Below are 18,471 nucleotides of genomic sequence, written 5' to 3'. Positions count from 1 at the left end.
CATATTTAATAACATCAGCTTAGTTAGAAGCAAAGGTTTTTATGACTTTATAAATTGACATTAAAGTAACATAAAAACTATCTTACTTGGATTTATATCTGACTAGCAGGGTAGCTGCAAACGCTCTCCAAGCTCTACTTTGGCTGCCCCATAACTATTGCAAAACTAACATGTTCATATGTTGTTCTTTGCCTCAGCCATTTCTGTGCCATAGAATGGGGAAACTGGACTTTCCTGCTCTCTCAATTATAGCAAGTGAAGAAAAGAGACATGTCTAATGTAACTTTATTTTTTTAGTTTCACCACATTGCTGGAGTTCTGCTTTTCAGATTTCAAGGGGATTAGTCATTCTCCTTGCCTATTGCTGGGGTCCTGTGGGGTTGTCATCTCAGGGGCTTCAGTGCTAAGTAGAGCAGAGATGCCACCCTGCATTGGCATGGATCTATCAGTTTTAGAGAAGGTGAAATTAGTCATCTTTCCTCTTGTCGGGTTTTGACATCAACAGGGCTTGGCCTTGAGGACACCCAGAAAAAACAAAGATATGAGGCCACATCCAAATGCAGCAATGTTCTTGTTGAGAATTATGTGTTGGCTGATTGAATTTTCTGACTTAATAGATCTAGCATATACAGTCACATTCTCTTCATGTTCAGTTGGCTTTATGCTTGTGGCCCCTACAAATTCTGATACATGCTGAACTTTTTTCCAACAGAATCACCAGCAGAGGCCCTCAATTTTCAAACTCTGGTAGTACTCAATTTATGGGTAAAGCTGTACCTCCTGCAGAAACATAAACAGATAAAATGTATGGTGAAGACTAGTAAAGATCTACCTCATATCACTTCTCCATTAAATACTTTCCTTTTGTGGCAAGATTTATTCCCAAGCTGCTTCTTCAACACTCAGTTAGAGCTTGGGATATGCCCTTTGTATAGTGCTGCTTCTGATATAAGGCTAATATACTGAGGCCCATCTGAAGTACATGTTTCAAAATGCACAGTTTAACAAAGCACATGCATATGCCTCTATTACTTCCAAAGCAAGTTTATAAAAGGCTATTTGTGTGGAGATAATCTACACAGGTATGTGATGGATGTGTTTAATAATGCCCGTCTGTGCAACTGCACATGCATCTTTGGATGTAAAACTGCTGTCTATCATCCCTGAGATCTGTTCTATTGTTCTAAAACCAGTGGTTCTCAAACTTTTGTAGTGGTGACTCCTTTCACACAGCAACCCTTTGAGTGTGGCTCCCCTTATAAATTAAAAACACTTTTTTTTATATTTAACACTATTATAAATACTGGAGGTAAAGCAAGGTTTGGGGTGGAGGCTGACAGCTCGCGACCCCCCCAGGTCATAACCTTGCAACCCCTTGAGCGGTCCCGACCTCCAGTTTGAGAACCCCTGTTCTAAACCCTTGGGCAGGTTCAACTGGCTCAAACAAACCCTCAGCAGGCATGCTTCCTCTTCCACTCTCCTCCTCCTGGAAATTATCCCTGTCCAGAGCCCAGGATAGGCAGGACGGACCTGGGCCGGAAACAGCTTTTTCTAGACAAGTGATACAACTATGAGGAACATTCTTGTGCTTTCAGGGTTAGATGTATTTTAGGTACTTTTCAAAGGTTTTATGGTTCCCTCTGAAGTCCATGCAGTCAGACTCTTGATAGGAATGGATACAGGAAATAGTTACCAATTAAAACAGAGCCGCCAAGCTATTTTAGGAGTGTTTTTCTGTAACATATCACATGCAATGTATGTGTCGCTGGGGTGAGTTGTGGAAGGTTTGTTGTTCTCTTCTGGGATGAGCAACTTAACTCATGAGCAACATCACCATTCATGAGTAATAAGCCATCCCAAATGCATGCCAATAAAACTTGTCCAGGATATATTCTATCTAGCTACGTCAGTATAAAATTAAAAGTCGACCAGATTCTGCTCAGCAACACTAATCACAGCTGGGGTTGTTCTGGTCTCACTGAGAACCAATTTGATCACTTTTATATTATTAGATTAATTGCTTGTGAAAAGTGCTAATTGACATGGAAACTGAGATGCATACAGCACTGAAGGCAGATTAACTCCAGAAAAAGTGTGGTATAGTCAGTGACAGGGCAAGTTTCCTCATCACTTCAACCCTGACCTGGAGGGACCTCTTTTTACTAGTTTAGTCTCCAGGGCTGAGTCTTTCTTTTTTGGCAATCTGAAGAAGGGGTCCATCTGGTCCAGTGGCTAGGATTCTAGATGGGAACTTGACCCAGATTCAATTTCCTGCTCTTCCACAGTCTTCCTGTATGATCATGGACAAGCCACCTAGTCTCACTGTTCCTTCATTCCCCATCTGTAAAATGGGCATAAATAGCACTTCCCTACCTCACGGGCCTATGGTGAGGAACTCAGGCACTGCTGTCATAGCAGGGGGTGCTGTTACATAGACTTCATGTTCTTTTCCTTAGAAAATATTCAGTCTTTGAAAGATCTTATGGGTGTTAGTTTTGTTATGCAAGGTTGTGGGTTGAGGGAGCTGTGCAAGTAGCAGCAAAGTCAATCCTTGGGCAACAGCAGAGACAGTTGCTGTCTGCTGGAAAGCCTACCTGCAAGGCCCTGGACACCTGCTACCACACCTCAGAGGAGCAATAAGTATCTTAGATACTAGATAATGGAGGCCATTAAGTACCTTTGGATAATAGTTGTGTGAGAAGCAGTGTTGCTCTAGGGGGGTAAGTAGGTAATTAGGGTAATTAATTAATCAGTACTTTAGGGCCTGATCCAAAGTCCTTTGAAGTCAATGGGAATCTTTTAATCAGGCCCTCAGTGAGTTTGAGCTGATACTAAAGGAGAAACTTCCCATTATGAAATTGGAGAGGCTGGACTCTTTGTTTCAAATAGTTAAAAAAAATGCTTTCCAAATAAACAATTGCAACATAGCGAAGAAAACTGCAGGCACGAGCGCTACTATGCACATATAACATAAAAAGCAACAACAGAAGGAACCTGGAAATAAGGAAGTTGTTCCCCATACAGTTAATGCAAAGAAGCTGGAAACTGAAGGTACAGTGCATTGTCTAACATTTCATTCCTGTTCCAAGTGACGCCTTGTTGCCTAACTTTTTATTTATTGCTTTGCATGGCAGACGATCAAGTCTGTTTATAAAATGTGGCTGCTGAGATGCAGAACTGCATTTTGCTCTGAGGCGCGGGGGACCCAAGTGGGCTGCTATTTCCTTTACAGCACTGCCTGACCCCAGATTGTTTGGAAGGAGGGCTCTCTCTCTCTTTTTCATTCCGAGAGGGGTGTTAACAAATTCCATGCAGACTTTTCCTAGAGAGTAACTTTGCCTGACCAGTCTAAGAAGAGAAAGCTGGGAGAACTGAGTTCTCAGTCTGCTGGGATTTTTTTTTCAGGCTGTTGGATCTTAATGGGCTAAAACTGCCTTAGTGGATTTGATAGCCAGGATGGCATATCCAGAGAAATCTCGTTTGAGGAGATCCTTCAGTGAGCATATCAAGGACTCAACCAACAAAGCATGGGATGTGTTCTGGAAGAGCGCGAGAGAAAAACGCTTATCAGGTCAGTCACAGGGGATACTTATTCAAACTGATGCAAAATAAGCGGTGGAAGTGGCAGAAAATGAAAATGTATGTGCCCCTGTTCCAATGGAAGAGGCACTTAAAATTACGTGTTGCACTGGTATGTCATTTTAGAAGGTTAGGTGGGTATGGCCCTACAGCCCTGGCTGTTGCTTTTTTATCTATGTGACAGAGTAGATGTCTTAGACCACGCGTGCCAAAGGCGGCACGTGAGCTGATTTTCAGTGGCACTCACACTGTCCGGGTCCTGGCCACCAGTCTGGGGGGAGCTCTGCATTTTAATTTAATTTTAAATAAAGCTTCTTAAACATTTTATATACCTTATTTACTTTACATACAACAATAGTTTATTTATATGTTATAGACTTGTAGAAAGAGACTGTCTAAAAATGTTAAAATGTATTACTGGCATGCAAAACCTTAAATTAGAGTGAATAAATGAAGACTTGGCACATCACTTCTGAAAGGTTGCTGACCCCTGTCTTAGGCCGATATTCAGTATGGGCACCAATTTGCAGAGTCTCAAGTACTCTACCTGAATTTCTACCTCTCAATATTTATACTGCTTGTCCTTTTACTGAAGTTTTGAAGACACTTTACTGATTTGGAGGCATTGGCATATCAAACTCTTATAGTCATAATTGTCAGGAAATGTGAATGTTAATTCACAATGAGGAGTTTTCCAAGCACCAAGAAACTGATTGGAATCAATTGTGCTGTGGTTTTATAATATCTGATGAACTGCTCTCTATACATGACATAGGCCTTCAGCGCTTATTAGTGTTAGACAAGTATGTAATAAGAGTAGTTGCATAATCTGGAATTCTGTCAAATGCTATATTGCAAAATGTCATACATACTATTTTCTGTGCACACAAATAACCATCAAAGCTTGTGACCATGAACAGCTGCAAGGACAAGCCCTGAAACAAATCTCAACCAAACCAAAAAAAGGGAATTGGTATCTTTTTGTATGTGGAGCTCAGTTTTTCTTTAGACTTCCGGCTTTGGATGAATTTGTTGTAATGCTCAGAAGAATATAGGCATGATACAGCCTCTAAATGATTACTTGATAATGCAGAGACATGTTGAATTCTGACACTCTAAACAAGGAGTGGGTGTCACATGGTAATATAAAATCAATGCTTGTAAAATGTACTCTATATAACGCCTCTTCAAAGAACACTGCTGTTATTAGAAAGCATTCTTTTTAAGAAAGGGAGCCTGACTTTTGGGTTACCAACCTGACATTCTATAGCAATAAAACATGCATGCTTGTTTAGAGGATGTAAACTATATCAGGTAAACAAATAGAGCAAGTTTCTCCCAGAACTTTGACTTCAAAGTTGTCAGGTTTGAAGTAAAAATTCTATGTAAACCCAGATGATATGACACTAATCCTCCCCAGAGCTCTCTTTGACTGTCAAATCTAGGAATGGGACATGGCAATATTTTTCACAATCAATCCAGCATTATAAGGCAATGTTGAGGTTGGGTTGTTTTTATGGCAATTGGCCCAATTTCTAATTGCATGGGGCAAAAAAATCCTCCTTACTCAGCTTTGACTCTGCCCTGAATGCAATGGATGTTGATTTGTGTGAGAACTGAATAAGAGCCTCCAGATTTAGTTCCTTGTTAGGGTTCTGAGTCACAAATTTCATCTCTTCTAGTCAGTTTCTGTGGACCTGCACTGACTCTCTCAAGAGCAGTCCAGACAGGACAAGTGTGAAGGCAGCCAGAGTAAACGACCCAGGAAGCTTGATTAAAATTAGTAATAAGGCAAACATGGCTACTTTTAATTCCTTAAGTCTGGGAATTGCATCAGTCAGAGTAACATTCAGGTAAATGAACGAAACATGCAATAAAGGATCAGAAGATTAGTAAGGCAAACTGGAACTCTCATTGGGCTTATTTCTCACAACATCACAAACCCAATATTAGGAGAGCTATTATAACCTTCAGTTGTTAAGGAGGGAGCTGAATTAAAAGCCTGGATCAAAACCTGTGGGAAAGGTCAGAAATGACAAATCTGGGCTTTGCAGAGAGCCCTTATCCTTACACATAGTTGGAGGTTATTTGGATCTGCCCATTAAAAGTTCATATCCAGAGCTGAATTTAGGAGCTCTGAAGCCAATGGCGTTACATCAGTTCACATCAGCTGAGGATTTGGTCCATTATCCTTTGGTTGCATGTCCTGCAAATGCTGACATAAATATCTGTTCATTCTACATACAGTGGAAGCACCACTGTGCTACATAACTATATCTTCGCAATATAACAGTGTTGCTCTGTTAGAGTTAGATGGCTGTCTTGAAGGATATAGGTAAGGGTACAAGGAGGTGTGATTCTAGTGCAGGTAGGCATACCTGCTCTAGGTTTAATCTCACTGGCAAGAATAACAGCACAAGTGAGAATGTGGTGGTGTGGGCTAACCACCCCAGTACAACCCCACTAGGGATTCTGGGAATGTACTTGGGTTGCTTGTCTGTGCCACCGCATCTTCACTGCTATTGTTATCTGGGCTAGCTAGATCAAAACTAGCATGAGTATGTCTGCCAGCACTGCAGTCACACTTTCATTTATGGTGTAGATGTACCCTTAGAAAATAATGACAGGGAGTGTTTAAGTGCCAAGCACCTCTCAGGAACAGGCTTATAGTCAAACTCCCATTGAAAGCCTGCCTGATCCTACACCTTGCAGGAATCCTACCTTACTGCCTGACCTCTACACTCAGTTCCCTTGTGGAATCATGTGAAAAATCCTCTTACATTTCTCATGTGAAAAAATATTCCTATGGTGTTTTTTTGGCCAAAAATGGGAAATTCTCAACCCTCTCACACACAAAACCATTGCGCTGCTCAGAGAAAGGTTGCTTTCCTGTCTGGACAGGACCAAATCCTGACATTTACATCTACTCATAAAGAAAAAAAGTCAGATTTTACTTTCTGAGAGCAGAACTCTTCTAAAAGAATTATAAGCAAGAAACATATAATGGAGTGAGCAGCTGTGCAGAATGCTTATACTGCACTATAAACACTTAATTCTAGATACAGAGTTTCCTGTTGCAAAGTTTCCCAATGTCAAGGTCTGTTCAGATCAGGGAATCTGGTCCCCTCTGCATGTTGCCTTAAGTTTTCCAGTTTTGCTGTAGATAATTAACCATACCTCAGCATTTGTAGTATCTCCTACAGTAACTCCTCACTTAATGTAGTTATGTTCCTGAAAAATGCGACTTTAAGTGAAATAATGTTAAGCAAATCCAATTTCCCCATAAGAATGAATGTAAATGGGAGAGTTAGGTTCCAGGGGAAAATTTTTTTTTGCCATACAGTACAGTACTATAATTACTTACCCCGCACAGGCACACCCCACTGGCACTGGAGACAGTGAGGCAGGCAAGGAGGCTGAAGGCGCTGTAGGCTAGGAGAAGCCCGTTGCGCAGCAGCAGTGGCAGCTTCCCCCACTCTGCAAGCACTAGGAGAGGGGGGCTTAACCCTCGGCCTGCCCATGCCACCCCTTCCCTCAAGCCCCCACCCTTAACCTGCCTCTTCTCCTCCCTCTCCTCCCCCTTTACTCCGGATGCTGCATCCTCGCTCCTCCCTCCCCCCGCCTCCTGCCCGCAGCACTCAGCTGGCTTGCAAAGTTCAGGGGGCAGGAGGGAGGGGGAAGGAGCAGGAGCGAGAACTCAGTGCGCAGGCTCCTCCTCCCTCCTCTTTCCCCTGCCTCCTGCCTGCGGCAATCAGCTGGTTTGCGGCGTTCGGGAGGGAGGGGGAGTCTGCATGTCAAGTTCTCGCTCCTTTCCTCACCCCAAACACCGCAAGCCAGCTGATTGCCACGGGCAGGAGGCGGGGGGAGGAGGGGGAAGGCACTGATCCGCAGGGTCTGCCGGCAGGCTGGAGGTGCTGTGGGGGGGATGTAGAGGAGCTGATAAGGGGGCTGCCAGCTGTGGACAAAGCAGGCAGCCAAACAACGTTATAGTGAAGCATTGCACAACTTTAAATCGAGCAGGTTCTGTAATTGATTACAGATCAAAACAACTGTAAGTGAGAGGACATTAAGTGAGGCGTTACTGTACGTATTCCTTCTAATAAGTTTAATTGGTATCTATCAAGCCAAGGCGCTTGAGATGCTTTTAAGAGTGATCACCATACTACAGCTAAATCAGCTTCCAAAATGTATTTACTATAATCCAAGATAAGTCCCTGAAATTCTATCCCTGGGCTTTTTCCGCCTTCATGTTTTGTTTCAAAGTATACACAAATGTTTTGAAATAGAGCTGGCTGAGTCCTGCAAAAACAGTGCTCATAAACACTCTATCAAATGCCAAACAGCTGACAGCTGTATGTTCATGTCCTCTTAACTGTTGCTCATGTGACAAGGTGGTTGGTTGGTTTGGTAAATAGCCATTCCTACTCAGTAGTGCACATGTATTTCTACGCAAGCAAAGGTATTCCTGGATGTACACTAGGGACTGTGCATGTGACCAAGAGCAAATAACATGGCAAATTTTCATTTTTCTATTTACAAATTTTAAATTTGCCAGTTGGTTGGTTGAAACAGCATGTGACTTAGGTGACCGATCACATACTGCAAATAGTCAAAGTGAATAGCTGACAAACAGCTCGTAGGCAAAACATTGTGCATCTGACCTATTGTGCAAATTAGTTTGTTAGTCTAGCTGATTTCAGAGAGGGCCTGGAGATTACAAATATGTAATCTGAGGCTAGGGTAGCCAGGGTACTATAATATTTTTGGATGGTTAGCACTGAAGCTTCAGCATATGCAACCCATGCTAAGACTTGGGGTCCATTCTCCTCCGTTGTGTTAGTTATGTGAGGAGCATAGGAGATACAGGCATTTTCTAAATGGGCATCCAACCCAAGACAGGCAATTTCCCAAAGATATATATTTAGAAAGGTAACATGTAACGAGGTTTTTGTGAGCTGAATTATCAGAATTCTTCCCCTGCATATCTGGATGCAGATGCTCTGGATTCAGATTGCATTGTGATGTTCACAGCCCTCCCCTCATGCTGTTACAGTACAAGAAAGCTATTGGTACAGTTTGCAGAGACAGCAGAATTCCTCTCATATATTTATTAGACCACATGGCGATTGTAAATTACCATACTGGCAACCATTCAAATATGTACCTGATTGCGAAAGCATCTCCGTATAGGGGGAAAAAACCTCTCCCAGATGATAAGCTCTTGCGCCATGGAGGATAAAGAATAGCAATAAGTGATGCAGTTGAGGTTAATTTAAGGCGTAACTGGAATATATATATATATAAAGAGGAATCTTTGTGGCACCTTAGAGACTAACAAATGTATTTGGGCATAAGCTTTCGTGGGCTAGAACCCACTTCATCAGATGCATGAAGTGGAAAATACAGGAGCAGGTATAAATACATGAAAGGATGGGAATTGCCTTACCAAGTTTGAGGTCAGTTAATGAGACAATTCACTTAACAGCAGGATATCAAGGGAGGAAAGATAATGTTTGAAGTGGTAATGAGAGTGGTCTATTTCAGACAGTTGACAAGAAGGTGTGAGTAACAGTAAGGGGAAATTAGTATTGGGGAAAATAGATTTAGGTTTTGTAATGACCCAACCACTCCCAGTCTTTATTCAGGCCTAATCTGATGGTGTCCAGTTTGCAAATGAATTCCAGTTCTACAGTTTCACGTTGGAGTCTGTTTTTGAAGGTTTTTTTGTTGAAGAATTACCACTTTTAGGTCTGTTATTGAGTGACCAGAGAGATTGAAGTGTTCTTGTACTGGTTTTTGAATGTTATGAGTCCTGATGTCAGATTTGTGTCCATTTATTCTTTTGCATAGAGACTGTCTGGTTTGGCCAATGTACATGGCAGAGGGGCATTGCTGGCACATGGTACATCAGACCTTCCCATTCTTCACAAGAAGTCTTTATTGGATATTAAAAGTAACAGATACAGTGTAAAAATTATTTACAATCCAAGTTCTTACACTGTATATGAACATGTCCAAATGAGCATTGTTATCCATGCATCCATATTGCTAGAATGGTGTGGCTAAGGTCTGAGAAGTGACTGCAAAACTGGCACCTTCTTACTCCATTTCTTCCAGTGTGTATTCTGGCACTTCTGACTGTTTTACTTACAAAAGCATATTATTCCTGTCAGCATGCAGAGGGGGAGCTGGACTCATGATTTCCCAGTTCTAGCACTGATCTTTGGCCGCTTTGTACCTGAGGTCAGATTTGATGATCATAACAATATCTTCTTCTGACTTATCAGTTTTGTGGATGATCCTGGATTTTAAACTCAGGGCCATGTTGACCTTTCAATTTGGGGATTCCTGCTAGGGGGAGGTGTGGGAGAGGGCACTCTGACTTCCTTTCCCTTGACTGAGGCTGAGACTGAGGCCACAGAGCAAGGAGTGTGATTCGTGTACACATGCACGCACTAGCTCTCATCGAGTTAGCAGGAGTACAAGTAGCAGTGTAGCTGCGATGCTAAAGGCGGTGGCAGCAGAGGCATAGCTGAGCTCTGTCAAGTACATACCCGTTGGTTTCAGGTGGATTTGTGCTCATCTGTGCCTCCACTGCCACTAATACGGAATTGCTAGGGAATGTGACTTTCCTGCTTTTTCTCTCTGATGTGTAATTTCACCCCTCACTCTCCCAGGCAGAAGTAGGTGGGAGGGGGGCAAGCCATGCATTCCCTCCTCCTGCCTGAGGGATAGCCATTCTTGGATTGCTTGGTGCACAGAGAGCGACAGAGTGGATCAGGGTGGCTAGCCCAGAAGGCATGTTTGGGTTAGACCACAGCCCATCTTCATCAGAAGAACTGAATAGAGTGTAGCAAGAGCCACCTCACAGCATGCTTCTCATCACTGCCAATGGATGCTGTATATCTGCAGGTCATGCCCCTCAAGCAATGCACCTCTTCCTCTTCCCAGTGCCCCATAGCCTCCTTGGAGGGAGAAATTTGCCCAGAACACGTCACATGTCAGTGGAAGACTTTTTTTTATTCATATGAAAAGGCCCACTGAATGGAAACCTATTACCTCCTGATGGGCTTTCTATCATGCAGGGTCCTGTCCTGGCAGACCACCCCATAGGATCCCCATCAGTTCCAAAATCAACTGGAGGGCTGGGTCGCAGTGGGCACACAGCACCTGTGAACCTCACTGTACAAAATGGCCAAGGCAGCCAACTGAGTTCAGCAGATTTGTAACCAAAGGGGCTCCTATGGAGACTTGATTATATTTAAAGGTGTCCACCTCCAGTAGGCCCCAAGGTAAGAACTGTGGTACAAACCACTAGCTTTGCCCCCTAGGTGAAGCCCTTCTTGGACAGAGCAGACCCTTCTTGGACAGAGCAGATGTAGCAGCACAAATGTTGCACAATGTAGCTTTCCCCATTGAACATTGATGAAACAAGAACTCATCTTGCTGAGACTTTCAAATAGTTGTTTATGTTAAAAGCCAACAGGTCTTGGAACAAAGTCACAGGCAGACAATGGGCTGTGAAGTTACATGGGGTGAAGTTACATTCGACTTATTGAGCCTCAAAATTACTTAGCCAGAATTAAAATAGATGGTTCCACACTCTAGAAAGAGCTGATTATCTCTCCTTCTGATGAAAAGAACTTCTATCCCTCTCTTCAGGACATAGGTAGCCTGTTGCTCAACAGCTGCAATTACTCTCATATGAAATAATCTTTATTATTTCCACTGGTGGGAGACACTAGAGTAGTTCTGCAGTTAAATAAAACATTCTGTTCATAAAATAAATACAAGCTCTATTGGCCATGACAGTAATAAATGTTCTAGTTACTTAAATTGGCTTTATAAATATTTTTCTTTAAGAAGCTTTGTGGGTTGTTGGTAGAATTGTCCATTGCTGACATAAATGGCTTGTGTTAACCTCTGCAGAGAAAGAGAAGAGATTTACATGGTATTTATCCCACTTACTGCTTGTAAGATTTCTTATAAGTACCATTCTCCTTTCTCGGATGTCAATGGAAGGATATAGAAGGTTCATTCCAGAGCAGAAAGAGTACTTGTTCCCAGAGATTTACACAAAACTCTGTTAAGTGAGAACATTCATAGTTTTTGTCATGGCCTTGATTTAGCTCCTCCTGCTGGACACTCACCAGGCTGATGTGATTGGATCCCAACACTAGATTTGTGTGCTTTCAGCTCCCCTTTGGTCTGTGTAGAGTCTAGGCATTCTCTATGTTTGGCCCCTAGGCTCACTCCCTCGTTACAGATTCTCTGATCGGTGCCCCTTTTTGGGAGCTGGACCATGGTCAAGCTGCCCAAGCCCCAAGATTCCCTAGTAACTTAAACACAGCTGTCTAAGGGCTCCATCCCTTTAGGTACTCTAGCTTATAGTTTAACTCTTCAGGGATATGTGATAGCTGAGGCCAAATAGAGTACAGACTTTGCAGAAGGATTTATAAAACATTCACTCTTTACTTTAGACAGCACAAGAGATATACAGATATAGACAAAACAATAAACACCTGCACACCATTCCCTATCTCAGTTTCCTTTCCACTCTTGAATATTCTTTGGGATTTAAGTCAGTGTCCTTTCAAGGTTTTAAACCCCCCCCCCACCCCCGACCTTGCTCCTCCAGCTCAGGGCTTCTCCCCTGGAGCATATAGTCTCTTTTCTGACCATCTTCCTTCAGCTTTGGCTGGTGCAGCTGTCAAATGGTCTTCTCTTTCTCAGGAAGCAGAGTCTTTCATCATCTGAGTTTTTAAACACCAGTCCTAACACCTGGTTTGTTTGTTCTCCTTCTGGGGATTTTTCCACTCCTCCAACTCCCTTCTGTGCAGACCACCTGGAATAACTGGATTCTTCCAGCTCAGGCACCTTCCTTAGCACACCCACTGTCCTGCCAGAGAACAGTTCTTAATGTTAATGACTTCATTTGTTTGTTCTGTAGCTTCTTCCAGACAGGAAGCATATTAGATGACCAGGTCAGTGTCAGCCAATGGCTGATTTACTGCACATTGAGAGGTGGAGTGAGGTGGAGAATTCATAATATCAAACTGAGCTCATCAGTTGTGCATAGGAAGGTCCCCCAAATCATCAGTTTTGCTTCATAATAATCATGGACCTGAAGTCCAAGTTCAGATCTGGTTGGGGTTTTGGATAGCCTGCTCACCCCAAAGATTAGCAATGTTCACATGTAGGCTTCTGTTTCTGCCCATTACCGAGACAGACCATGGGGATTAACCCCTCCCAGAGCAGCTCCACATGGCTACTCCAATCATGATAGTATTTAATAGGCACACTCCATCCCTATGACTACAGATACTTCTCTGACCATAAACAAATCTCTCAACACTTCATATGTGACAATGAGCTTGGTTGTCATCCCAAACATTCCTTTTCCATCTGATTGCACCCTAAGATTTCACACAATGCACAACAAACAACTCTTTGCCATGGCATGTTATGATGGCCAAAAGCATAAGTACATAAGTTCATGGAGGATAGGTCCATCAGTGGCTATTAGCCAAGAAGATCAGGGACGCAACCCCATGATCAGGATGACCCTAAACCTCTGACTACCAGAAACCTGGAGTGGAAGATAATTGTCATAATTGCCCTGTTTTGTACACTCCCCCTGAAGCTCTAGTATGGGCCCTGCTGGATCCAGGATGCTGAGCCAGATGGATCTTTGTCTAACCCAGTATGGCTAGTTTTAGGTTCCAGTGGTTTGGGGTATTAAAGAAAGGAGCACTTCCTAGGATGCTCACTGCATGAGGCTCACCTCTTTAGTGCTGCTGCATTTATAAAAGTTACAGCATGCACCCATGCACACAATAGGGCTGTTCCACTGATGTTAATCCTTCAGTGACTGCACACATCTATTGATTGGGATTATGGAAAGAAAAAAGCTCTGCTACCTCAATGATTAATGAAAAGAGCTGTGTAAGATATTCACAACAAAATGCCAATGTCAGTGAAACATAGCTGGATTTGGAATCCATTATATGCTAGAAATGCCATCTACTTTTACTTGAAAAGCTTGCTAGCCTTCTGAGCCAAACTCATTGACTCTGATTTTATTGTTTTGCATCAAAATGAAGTGAAAGTTATTGGTTTGGGCTGACTTGCATGTTGAGTTCAGGGTGGATTTGTGGGGGGGGAGGGCATTATAGATGTAAGTCGTGATGTCCCACCGATGTGGGTTTCTTTGGGAAACCAAAGAGTATATCAGTCTAGGCTGGGATTTTCAATAAAGCCTTAAGAAGTTAAGGGCCCAGCAGCTAATTCCCTTAGATTCCTTTGAAAATCACAGTGCTAAATTGATTCATAATTCTTCCATTGGAGTCAACAGGTGCTTTGGCTAGGTGTGGCCTGCAGGATTAGGTCCATTATTATTGCCAGGAATTCTGGAAGAGCTCCATATGGGCCCTGACCCGAAGTCAATTGAAGATTATGTTAGTGGGGGCAGGCATGGCTCTAGCTTTTTTGCCGCCACAAGCATGGCAGGCAGGCTGCCTTCGGTGGCACGCCTGCGGGAGGTTCCCGGTCCTGCGGATTCGGCGGCTTGCCTGCAGGAGGTTTGCCGGTCCCTTGGCTTTGGCGTACCCGCCGCCAAATAGCCGCTGAATCTGCGTGACCGGCGGACCTCCTGCAGGCATGCTGCCAAAGGCAGCCTGACTGTCGTCCTCACAGCAACTGGCAGGGCGCCCCCCGTGGCTTGCCGCCGCAGGCACACGCTTGGAGCGCTGGAGCCTGGAGCCACTGCTGAGTGGGGCTTTGGATCAGGTCCTGCTTCCAGATGAGAAACCAAGACCCCCATGGAAAATATCTAGAAAGCATGAAAAGGTTACAAGAAATGAAGTCAATATAAATCCTTTTGAAGAATTTTTTCCTTTACTCTATATGGCACTGGCAGAAAAAAGGGCAATTAAAATATCTTTGGTATATATTTCTTTAAACAATATCACTATCTCTGGGCATAAGACAATGACCTAGGGCTATAATTCCCTTTGATTTTTAAGACAAACTTCCATTTAAATTTTGGCTTAAAAACTGAGAGTGTGATACCACCCAGAGCTAATAAACAGGAAACACTGGCATATAGAACAAATAAGGTGCCGTCATGTTTGGAAATCTCCTAATGGAATCAGAGGGCCTGTATCCATTATTTCTCATAAAGGGTTTGTCACCCCTTTATATCTTGTAAGTGCATAACTTGTAAGTTATAGGTGCACAACCAGCTGTTATCTGGTCCAGGAACATACTAAACTATGCTACGTCAGGTTTGCTGTCCAAGTTAAACAAGACAATTGGGATAGATGTACCTTCCCCACAAGGAATTTATAGACATGCACATTGGAATCTGAAGGCCTGTGCAGCCCTTATTATGTATTGTTTAACTTGGCCACTTAAATTATGGACTGGGTTCTCTGAATGGTGTCACATTATTTTTCACCTATCGCTGACCTTTTCTCTTTCCCTCATTTTCCTATTGCACATGTTATATCTGTTTGGTTTACAATGGTGACAAACAGGGAGGGAATGAAGTCTTCAGCAAAATTCTATCTCCTCTTTGTAACTAGACCTACAGTTTGGGAATATAAAAAGGAGGCTGTGTGAACAGAGCAATCTTTCCCTTCCCTGGAAATCAGCAAATACAGTGAATAGCAGTATCTACTAGAGCAAATACAGTGAGTAGCAGTATCTGTCATAGGGACCCATCAGCAAAGAAAAAACATAAGTTTTTCTTTACTATATATGTACAGGGAAAATTTCCCTTCTGATCTCTTTGGATGGCAGGGTGCTGGTGGCAGGAGACTTTAGTGATGGGTCTTTAACTTTGGAATGGTCTCCCTCCTTGCTCTAATGAAGCCTGGAATTTTTCACCTTTAGGTCTCTGTTGGAGATGAATAGGGTGTGTTGGCTGGATTAGGGGGACTATTGTTGGAAGGTGTTTTCACCATTGTTTCATGTCACTTTTATGGTGCATAGACTGGGATAGGCCCTGTGTAAATAAATACATACACTAGGCTCTTCTCGTTCCAAATTCTCTCCTCTAAATTACTGAAGCTTAAATTGCTCATGTACTTCTCTAAATCTATCCTGTCCAGCTTCCCATCATGATTCACTGAAGTAGATGGAGGGTAGTCAGGTCATTTGAGAGCTAATTCCTATCACAACGTGACCTTTAATAGAACATCATATGTTGGACATTACAGTCTCCCCTCTCTTACTAAGTAAGCGGTCAAGAGAAGCATCATAAGTTCATTCTATCTGGATCTTTCAGATGTGACCTTCAAACCCAAGTCATGTCTGTTCTCCATAGACATTTAGAGAGGGGGCAGAATTATGAACCTGCCTCCAAACACTCCTCAGTGGGGTTTTCAAATTCCAATCTCTCTCCAGAGCCTATTTCTAATCCCATGGAAACTCTTATAGCAATGTGGGTTTTCTCATAGTATGTTTGACCAACGATGTCCACCCTACCCTGTTGTGCACCCTAAAAGTATGAGGATGCCACTCCAAAGGTGGTGTTGGATAAATAGACAGTTGTTGGTTAAGTGACTTGGGATTAAGGGCCACATAGACAGTAAATGTAAAATGTTCTTGATCCTGTGATCATGGGACTGAGCATGTTTGATAGTTTAGGTCAGGCCTGCACAACATGCGGCCCAGGGGCCACATGCGGCCTGCATGGGCTCACTGTGCGGCCCGCGGGGGGTGAGCAGGTGGGTTCACTGTGCGGCCCGTGGGGGGTGAGTAGGCAAGTGGCGGGTGAGGGAAGGGGGATGAAGAGGCAGGTGGGCAGTGGCGGGGGGTGAGGAGGTGGGCCGGGGAGGTGGGGGGCTGAGGAGGCAAGCGGGTGGGCAGTGGACAGTGGTGGGGGGGGGCAGGTGAGCCGGCAGCAGTGGCGGAGGCTGAGGAGGCGAGCTGGGGGGAGTGGGGGGCTGAGGAGGCGAGCGAGGAGTCAGTGGCTGACCTGTTCTACTGATCTGGTCTGGCTCCCATCCCCTCTCCAAGGGTTGCAGCTGTCTGGAGGTGCTGCCTTCCATGTCTTCCTCATTCATTCAACAGGGCAATTGATTACAAAGTGTGGGGAAGATCTTATTCTACTTCTAGCAAAAAGACATTTTTCTTTTACCTTAATTATACTGCCTTAGGGGGCCCGCTATAACATATTACCAAGGTTCAATACTGCTGTTTCAGTAGGGCAGCGCTGGGGAAGGAGGGTTTGTTTCCACGGGGCGGGAGATGTTGGGGGGGCGGTGATGGGGTGTGTTGTTTTTCAGGGGGGCTTGGCAGCGCTGTTGGGGGGGGGTCAGCAGGGCTGGGGGGGTTCGGCCCTCAGCTGTTTTCTTTGGAGTAATATGGCCCTCGCCACTTTACGAGTTATGCAGGCCTGGTTTAGGTTATATTGAAGAAGGATGAAGGAAGAAAATCAGACATAATACATTTCTCACCCTGTCAAAGAATGGTTCATAGTGTTATTTCCCTTTACTCAGCGCAATATAGAGATACAATGGTGACAAACAGAGAGGGAATGAAGTCTTCAGCAAAATTCTATCTCTTCTATCTCCAATTATATTTATTTATACTGGTAAGCTATCATAACTGACCTTGGTCATGCCTCAGGTATCATTAGTCCCTCTCATTAATGAAAGCAGCAAAGAATCCTGTGGCACCTTATAGACTAACAGACGTTTTGCAACATGAGCTTTCATGGGTGAATACCCACTTCGTCGGATATCTTGCATCCGACAAAGTGGGTATTCACCCACGAAAGCTCATGTTGCAAAATGTCTGTTAGTCTATAAGGTGCCACAATATTCTTTGCTGCTTTTACAGATCCAGACTAACACGGCTACCCCTCTGATACTCTCATTAATGACTTGTTAAACCAATGCTGAGAGTACAAAAAACAGCCAGAACTCCCCTGCATAATATTATCTCAAATGTTCTCCATTTAAAACTATGTTGTGATAAATCTTCCCAGGGAAGAAATCAGGGGAACTAGTCAATGCTCTTCTTCTTGTTTAGAATGATTGGTTTAACAAAGGGTTAAAAACTAGTGGGTTCCTCCTCCTGTCCCCTCCCCGCAACAAAATAACATTCTTATCCCTTGGAAGTGGCTTTTGCTCCCAGTGATTCAAAGAAACTTCTGTCCTGTAAACACTGTTATAAATGTGGGCCAGACTTCCTCTTACTCTAGTTGGTTGGTTGTGATCTGTATAATACACTCAGCATTATAGACGACAGTGACCCACTCCATATGTTATGCCTTCTGTTGTAACTGTGGGGAAAAGAACCTTCAACCCTTACTCCATTGCACTGTTTTGAGAAAAGAATGAGTTATAACAAATACAGCCGTGTGGAGGGGTTTTGAACTGATAGTAATAATATATGAAAAGCTAACAGGATATGAAAAATTACATTTATTTAGCACCCTGCGAGCACCACTTCATTTAGTGCGGCATTCTCTCCTGGCTCCCCTCCATGCAGTGTGAGGTTCAGATCATGTTTGAAGAAGGAGAAACTCCTACAAATAGTTGCAGTTTCAAATATTTGTTACTATTCTGGTCCATAATGTAAACTACAGTGAGAGCTTGCAAGGGGAGGAAAAGCCAAAGCCTTCACCATAAATCACTTTGTTGTGCCAGTTGAACCAACCTGTGGAATGAAGGGCTCAAGAGTGAAGTTTTAACAGAATAGTCAAGGTTTGTTCCTTCTTGTATAAATCATTTGGTCCTGCTGAACATAGGAGGGTTCCACTCAAACTCCTCCTGGACTAGCAGGAGGTGAAAGTTGTGCCCTATGTCACTTCATTTTCCATTAATTTTGATTTAAGTTTAGGAAAAATGATACCTATCCACCACACCAGGGACTGATTCC

At 43.3% G+C, this 18,471-nt stretch overlaps 1 protein-coding gene across 1 annotated transcript in view; it reads left to right on the top strand.

Moving 5' to 3' along the window:
- Positions 1-2,965: 2,965 nt before the first annotated feature.
- The window catches only part of LOC120369855 (rho GTPase-activating protein 7-like), a 155,296-nt gene continuing 139,790 nt past the window's right edge, over positions 2,966-18,471 (top strand). Inside the window, exons 1-2 of the mRNA XM_039483563.1 lie at positions 2,966-3,051; positions 3,406-3,571. Coding sequence (XP_039339497.1) covers positions 3,457-3,571 — 115 coding nt within the window. The 5' untranslated portion in view covers positions 2,966-3,051; positions 3,406-3,456. The remainder of the gene's footprint in view (positions 3,052-3,405; positions 3,572-18,471) is intronic.

This window comes from Mauremys reevesii, linkage group 8 (genome assembly GCF_016161935.1).
Source record: "Mauremys reevesii isolate NIE-2019 linkage group 8, ASM1616193v1, whole genome shotgun sequence".
Taxonomy (NCBI): domain Eukaryota; kingdom Metazoa; phylum Chordata; order Testudines; family Geoemydidae; genus Mauremys; species Mauremys reevesii.
This window is presented reverse-complemented; position numbering and strand designations above follow the sequence as displayed.